Here is an 8,482-nt window from a genome sequence, read left to right on the forward strand (position 1 = left end):
AAACGTGTGTTCTTGACCGCCCGTTCCCGACCGTCCGCGTCCCGCCGCGAACCTCGCGTTATCCCGCCGCGAACCTTGGCACGGCGAGCCAAATCCGGCCGCAAGGACCGGTTGTACGAGATCCGCGGAAACGGACTCGTTACAATGTGAATGTGGCCACGATAACGAAGACATTGACCATATCATATGGAGCTGTCCCATATACTCAGGAAAAAGAGGAAAGCTAATGAGAATCTTTGCTAAAAAGGACATAGACCTGGAAGAGGAAGTTTTTAGTATACTAAAAACGAAAGATGATTCCATTTTGAGAGCTATAGCAATATTTTTATTACAAATAGACAGAGCAATCTAAACATACCTCCAGAGAAGGAAAATGAAGAATAGAGTACAAATATTAAGTATTAAGAACAAATTCTTAGATCAGAACATCTGATACATCTATATATAGTTTATATGTGTTTAAGTTAATACCCAGTTTATAAGTGTTGATTATTGATTATATAATAGACAAAGTAAGGCGAAACGAATTTATTACACATAGAATTACAGATATTTTCATCTATAGTATATAAGTAATTAGATTTAGATCAACAATACCACATAAGGACCGTTTTTGTATTGGGCAGTTAGAGTTCAGGCTCTTCAACGCCATCTTTATGTATATAAAGAAAAGAATAAACCATAACCATAAACATAGATCGTGTTGCGTCGCAGTGTCAGAGAGGAATGAGAGTGCTCACGGACGGGTTTTCGGCGTTCCCGATATAGTGCTGACATCTGCTCAGTCTTAGCATGGCACAGAACCGGTCAATCTTTCCTGGAACAGAACCGGTCAGTCTTTTAGCATGGCACAGAACCTGTCAGTCTTTCCTGGAACAGAACCGGTCAGTCTTTTAGCATAAAACTGAATGCACATTATTTTTTTAACCAGGATTAGAACGTACAGCTTAATTGTTTTATATGAAATATGTAACTAACATGTAAATCTTGTGTACAAAATCTGTAATTAATATAAATTAAGAATAATATTAATTGTAATGATACTGTCTTTTTTTTTTTTTATTACGCATTAGGCCAGAACTGGCCTATCAGCGGACATACATAAAGAAATTAGTGCTGATAATAAGTAACAGACAATACGCCTCTTATACATCAATTATTTCGCATACATTCAAATAATATTGACCTAAGACTAAGTAATTATAAAATTGGAAATGTCACTTCTATATATAATATAATGCAAAACTGCGTACATCCATAAGCGCACGAAATCACATACATACATCCGCATTTGTAAAAACATACTCTTACTAACTAACAAACATGATAAAAAATTAACAACTATAAAAAGACTAACTCAGAGATACTAACTAATACATCCTCTCTGTTAAACATTGATATTGTTAATCTTACAGAAGTCTCTGTGTTCAACCTGGAGCCTCACGCGAAATCTAGGGATATCAACTGAATTTCATTAATCCGCAAGGTGGTCGAGAGATGCTCTAGGAATTCCTTCCTTAGTGGGAGAATCGGTAGAATAGACGGTATTTGTTGAAGAAAGTTGAGATTTGTATTAAATAGCTCGATTGAGCAGTCTAAATATATTCTCAATAAAAAACGATACAAAGAACGCACGGGAGGTTTTCGCCTTCGCGATAACAAAGCGGTACACGCACGCGGTGGTTACGCAGTCTCAAATAACGCACCGCAAGTGTTACGAAAATCTCTATCGGAATCGAGAGTGACGGAGAAACGAGACAGAATGCACGGAATCGAAAATGACCGAAAGCTAAGTTATGCGCCTCGCTTGGCCTAACGCGTGCGGTTCGATCTACGTCTAATACACGACTCGTCTTCGCGGTAACGCGCGAGCACACGCGTCGCCGGCGAAATGACGTCACACGTCACCGGTACGGCTACCGAGTTTGTCCGTTTCGTCGAATTCAAAACGTCTCCAACGGCAGAACGTACACGGAGCACACCAAAACAAACAGTTGTCAGTTCCCCAAGGATTCCGTGTCAAACCCGTTACGTCCGTGCCCTACACTACATACACAGTGTGTCTAACAACACCGCCCGCCTTGCGAGAACACGCAACCGTATGATCACGCGTAAAAAAGAACAATAGAAAAATTAAATCTGCAATTTACAATAACTGTTTAACGCTTATAACTATATGCAAGTCGACATCATTCATCGATAGGTAATTTACAAATACGGGTGATGGGCCGTCGGTATGTCGATGACTTCGTACGCACGTCCACCACTCGTGTGTTCCCGTCCTTTCCTGGATAAGTTGCGATAATTCGTCCTAATTCCCAACGATTAGGCGGTAACAAGGGATTTTCGACGAGTACAATGTCGTTTTCCGTTATCTGCTGCTTTTCCGTATTCCACTTGTATCGGGTCTGCAATTCCTGCAAGTATTCGCGAGACCAGTGTTTCCAGAGCAGTTCGTGGAATTTCTGCAACGTTCTCCAACGAGTGAGACGCGATATCGGTACGTCCGCGACTGAAGAGGTTGGTCGCGTGTTTAAAGGACTACCCGTTAAAAAGTGTCCTGGAGTCAGTATTTCGAGACAGTCGGCATCGTCTCGAATACGTGTAAGCGGTCGCGAATTTAACGTTGCCTCGACTTTGCATAGCAGCGTCTCCATTTCCTCGGCGGTAGGTGTGAAGGTACCTATAATCCGACGAAGATGGTGTTTGACGGAGCGAACGGCTGCTTCTTGCATTCCTCCGTGAAGCGGTGCGCCCGGTGGATAAAAAGACCAGTTGATCTTCAGGTCCGCACATCGGTCGCGTAGTTCCGGAGATTGGCAAGCCGTGACAAAGTCGCGCGCAAGTTCTCGAGCAGCTCCAACGAAATTCGTCCCGTTGTCGCTGGTGACTGTAGCTGGGATCCCGCGACGGGAAATGAATCTGTCGAAGGTTGCCAAAAATCCTTCCGTCGAGTAGGAATGGACGAGTTCAATGTGTATCGCATGAGTCGCAAAGCAAATGAAGACGGCGATATACGTCTTGTGAGCTCGTTTCCCTCGACCCACAGCTTCCCGAACTTGGTACGGTCCCGCGTAGTCCACGCCGATGTTCTCGAAGGGTCGCGATGGTCGGCATCGAGACGGTACAAGGTTCTGCATCAGCTGAGTTGCAGTTTTTGCTCGCCAACGCGCGCATTGGACGCATTTATGTATTAATTTTCGCGTGGTGTTTCGAATCCCGAGTATCCAGAATCGTTGACGTACGGTATGGATCGTAAGCTGCATGCCGCCATGCAACGTTGTGCGATGCGTATACGCGATTATTAGATCGGATACAATGGTCTTCGGTAAAATTATGGGATGTTTCGTATCCCACGCGAGGAAGGAATTTTGAAGCCTACCGCCCACTCGTAGAATCCCTTCTGCGTCGATAAAAGGGTTGAGCGGTAAGAGAGGGGAGCGCTTGTTAATGGGCTTACCCTTTAATAGCATGCTAATTTCCGCCGCGAAGAATTGGTTTTGTGTATAGCGAAATATAACTTGTTCCGCGTCTCTTAATTCTAACGCGGTAAGGTAAAAATGCACTGACCCGGGTTTCGAACGTAGTTTGTTTATAAACCGTTTGCAGTAAGCGATTACCCGTACTAGCTTGGTCCATCGCGAAATTCTCGAAAATACATCCCAAATTTCGACATTTGTGGCAACGTGAGACGCGCTCGACCTGTATTCCTCATTTGTGTTAACGATTTTTTGCACTGGCCAATGCTCTTCGCTGTCGCGGAGCCACGACGGTCCCTCGATCCAAAATTGCGAAGAGAGTAAGTCCTCCGCATTCGCGCCTCGAGAATTTAAATCCGCGGGGTTATCGCGAGTCGGAACGTGTCGCCAAATCGCTTGCGGTAGGGTAGTATGAATTTTTGAAGTTCTATTCGCTACTGTGACTTTCCATGTAGACGGATGCTTTCGGAGCCATGCGATTACAATTGTTGAATCCGTCCAGCAAACTGTCTGTTCTACCGGAGCCGAGAGCGCGGTCGTCACGTATAACAGTAATTCCGAGAGCATTACCGCACCGTTGAGTTCGAGTATCGGTATGGATAACGTCTTAATGGGCGCAACGCGAGTTTTTGCCGCCAGTAACGTAGTATATGTGGCACCACTGATTCTGGTGACTCTAGCGTATACGGCGCAGGAGAACGCAGAACGTGAGGCATCGCTAAAGCCGTGTAATTGTAACGATATACAGTCGGGTCCATAACGGATCCATCGCGGGATTCGCTTCGCATTCATCGCACGCCAATCGGTACAAAATGCATTCCATGAAGCCCTGCGTGGATTCCGAGACCTGGTCATCCCAGCCTATTTTCTCAAGCCATTGTTGTTGCATGAGAATTTTAGCGCGTACAACTAAAGGGGATAACCATCCGAGCGGATCGAACAGTTTCGCGATTTCCGATAATAACTCTCGTTTAGTCATTCGGTCCGTTCGCGGTATGAATTGTAGTAAACTAAAGTAAAAGGCGTCGTCTGATGGTATCCATCGAATTCCTAATACTTTTAACTCTGATTCGTTAAAAATTCGCAAATCAATGGCGTGAGAATGCTCACATTTGGGAATGTTGTGGAGCGTTTCGGGATCGTTTCCGGCCCATTTGCGTAAATTGAATCCACCACGACCTAATAACGTGCATACTTGAACGCGAGTTTGTTCCAACAATTTTTTGTCCGGCGATCCGATAAAAACATCATCAACGTAGACCTGATTGTTTAGAACCGGCGACGCTAGGGGATAGTCGGCACCCTCGAGAGTGTTTAGCTCGCGGATTACACGCATTGCCAAATACGGTGCGCACGCTGTTCCATATGTTATGGTATTTAATTCGTACGCTTCTAAGGCTTCGGTATTTTCGTTCTTCCATAATATACACTGGAAGCGTCGATCGGATGGATGGACAAGAATCTGGCGGAACATTTTTTCTATGTCGGCGACAAGCACGTATTCATGAATACGCCAATTTAATAATATACTCGTTATATCGAGCTGTAACTTAGGCCCGACATGCAACAAATCATTCAACGAGTATCCGCTAGAACTCTTGTTGGTTGCGTTAAAAACAACGCGGAGCTTGGTTGTTTTACTTTCTTCCCGTATAACGGCCCTATGCGGTATATATGTACGAGTTCGATCGACGGTTCCGAGCCGCGACATGTGTCCGAGGGACTCATATTGCCGTAGAAATTCGGTATATTCGCGTTTAACATTGATGTCGTTTTGGAGCTTGGTGGTTAAACGCGTCAAGGACGAAACCGCTCCGCGAAACGAATCGCCTAAGAAGTCGTTCGGCTTCGGCTTGTTAAACGGTAATCGCACGGTGAAACGACCGGTATCATCGCGCGTGTACGTATCGGCGAAGTGCTGTTCGCAATGTTTCTCCTCCTGAGTGAGGAGCGAACACGACGGAATCGCTTCGCTTTCCCAAAACTTGCTCAGAGCTGTTTCAAGCGGATCGTTGATGCTCATATGATGAGCAAGAATTGTCGGACGCTTCAGCTTAGCATCGGACGCTTGGCCGGACAAAATCCACCCGAACACGGTATTCTGCGCTATTGGACCCGCATTCCGAGTACGTCGAAGTCCGGGTTTAAGAATTTGGCTAAAAAGTTCGGCGCCGATCAACATGTCGATGCGTTGAGTCGACGCGGGATCTTGATCCGCGAGCGGTAGCTTTTTAAATTCGCGATAATTTTCGACGTTGATCCGCGGTGGTGCATATTGCGATATATTTCGGACAATATATGCGTGTGTTGCCGCGATCGGCTTATGTCCGTCGGTGTGACCGATCCGAACAAGCGAGCTATAATCGATATTATTCGCGTTATTGCCGCCGAGGCCAGTTACCGAAACCGGGGTACGCATTTTTTGTAGTTGAAGATCTTGAACCAGGTTTGTCGAGACGAACGATGATTGAGAACCCTGGTCAAGCAACGCGCGTGCTAATCTAAACCGTCCATCGGGGGCGTACACTTTTACAATCGCTGTCGCGAGAAAGACAGGTTTTCCGCCATTCGGAACGGTATCAGAAAAATGCAATGCGACATTGTTGGACATCTCGCTGGGAGACTGAGAGTCTGTGTCGTCAAACTTGACAGCTGATGACTGCTTGTTAACAAATGGAACGCGCGCAGAGTCCGAATTAATCCGAGGTGCATTGTTAGACGCGACGCATACTTTTTTACCGCCGCTTCCTCTGTCTCCTCGGTGGAGGAGCGTATGATGCTTTCCTCCGCATTCTCGACAGACGCATGTACTCTTGCAAAGAGATACGGTGTGATCCGGTTTTAAACAATTAATGCACACGCGACGCGGTTTCAAAAAATCGAACCTGGCTCGTGGGTTGAGTTTACGAAACGCGTTACAATCACGAATCGCATGTTGCGCGGTACAAAAAGCACACGGTATTAATTGGGCTTTCGTTTCTTCCACAACATGCGCGCTAGTCCTCACGCGCGCTTGACCGGTAATTTTTCCGCTGTTTTCGCGCGCGGAGGGAGATTCGTCCGCTAACTCGAGAGAAGTTGCTTTCGTTACCAGAAATTCTTCGACAGTATCGTACGCTGGATACTTTTTCGATTTGCCGAGCTGGTTATGCCAGTCTGTGTTCAATGCAGAGTCGAATTTACTAGTTATTAAATAAACTAAATGATCTTCCGCGCTCCCGCGACCCAATTTCTTTAACGCTTCTAGACTGTTGCGAAATTTCAACGTGAATTGCTGCAATGAATCTAGACGATCGCCTCGTATTGTAGAAAACGAATGAAGCTGTTTAAGCAGGGAACCGACTATAACCCGTTCGTTGTCGTACGTATCTTGAGTCTGTCCCACGCGATTTGAAAGTTTTCTTCGGTAATATCCAAATGTTCGACTACCGACATTGCTTTACCGGACAAACAACTGAATAAGTATTGCAGACGAACCTCGTTGCTCAACTGTGCATTCTTTACGATACCGGAAGTAAAACGCGGTTCGAACGGTTTCCACTTGGCGTAGTCACCGTCGAATTTCGGCAGGTCGACTTTCGGTAATTTTACGTAATTTACCTGACTCACCGGCTCGTTTGATTTTAAAACACTGGAGTTATCTACCAGACGCGGGTTCGGACCTGGACGTAACTTTGCTAGATGGATGTTGATGTACATCCAAGTGTCGTCATACGCCTCGTTGACTTTGTCCATCCGCTTTTCCTTGAAGTAAGGATGTTCCTGTCTCTCCGAGTCGTCCTGTGCACTGGCGTGCAGGAACCCGTCCAGCTGCCTGATATTTGCCCAGGTCTCTTGAAGGAGCGCCATCCGTTGCTCCAGATACATGACGGTAAAGTTGTTCTCTCCCCTTTTCTTTAAATTTGGGAGGAACTTCGTCAAGTATTCGCACTCGCGTTGTTGCTGATAAAACACGTTGTCGACCGAATCGACCGCTGCTGGCTTGGAAGTCATTGTAGGTAACGTATTCGCGTATGAGTCACAACAATTTCGAAACGATCTTCACACGGTAATCAATGTCGTTACGAACGTTTCTAACGGACTATCGCACTTGGACCGTTTTCTTCTAACCGAGTAAACCACTTAAGAAAGAGATCCGGCTCGAAGGACCAAAATGTTCAACCTGGAGCCTCACGCGAAATCTAGGGATATCAACTGAATTTCATTAATCCGCAAGGTGGTCGAGAGATGCTCTAGGAATTCCTTCCTTAGTGGGAGAATCGGTAGAATAGACGGTATTTGTTGAAGAAAGTTGAGATTTGTATTAAATAGCTCGATTGAGCAGTCTAAATATATTCTCAATAAAAAACGATACAAAGAACGCACGGGAGGTTTTCGCCTTCGCGATAACAAAGCGGTACACGCACGCGGTGGTTACGCAGTCTCAAATAACGCACCGCAAGTGTTACGAAAATCTCTATCGGAATCGAGAGTGACGGAGAAACGAGACAGAATGCACGGAATCGAAAATGACCGAAAGCTAAGTTATGCGCCTCGCTTGGCCTAACGCGTGCGGTTCGATCTACGTCTAATACACGACTCGTCTTCGCGGTAACGCGCGAGCACACGCGTCGCCGGCGAAATGACGTCACACGTCACCGGTACGGCTACCGAGTTTGTCCGTTTCGTCGAATTCAAAACGTCTCCAACGGCAGAACGTACACGGAGCACACCAAAACAAACAGTTGTCAGTTCCCCAAGGATTCCGTGTCAAACCCGTTACGTCCGTGCCCTACACTACATACACAGTGTGTCTAACACTCTGATTATATACAAGGCTTTTATATTTACATTTTTAAGGAAGATATCGATCGAAACGGGATTGGTATTGACGGTGGATATCAAACTTTGAATCATTTCCTGTCTTCCTTTAGAACGCAGGGGACAATGTCATAAGAGATGGTCAATATCTTGAACGGGATGAGAACACTCACAAGATGAATCAGGAACCATCTTAAATCTCG

General features: G+C 45.7%; 1 protein-coding gene across 1 annotated transcript; it reads right to left on the reverse strand.

Annotated features, from left to right (window-relative positions):
• Positions 1-2,189: 2,189 nt before the first annotated feature.
• Positions 2,190-7,472, reverse strand: LOC143353835 (uncharacterized). Its single transcript, XM_076787442.1, has 5 exons — positions 6,845-7,472; positions 4,590-5,585; positions 4,226-4,508; positions 4,050-4,155; positions 2,190-3,143 (listed from the first exon to the last, which is right to left on the reverse strand). The coding sequence occupies exons 1-5, from the start codon at positions 7,470-7,472 to the stop codon at positions 2,190-2,192; spliced, it is 2,967 nt and encodes a 988-aa protein (XP_076643557.1).
• Positions 7,473-8,482: the final 1,010 nt, after the last annotated feature.

The sequence above is a fragment of the Halictus rubicundus genome, chromosome 4 (assembly GCF_050948215.1).
Source record: "Halictus rubicundus isolate RS-2024b chromosome 4, iyHalRubi1_principal, whole genome shotgun sequence".
Taxonomy (NCBI): Eukaryota; Metazoa; Arthropoda; class Insecta; order Hymenoptera; family Halictidae; genus Halictus; species Halictus rubicundus.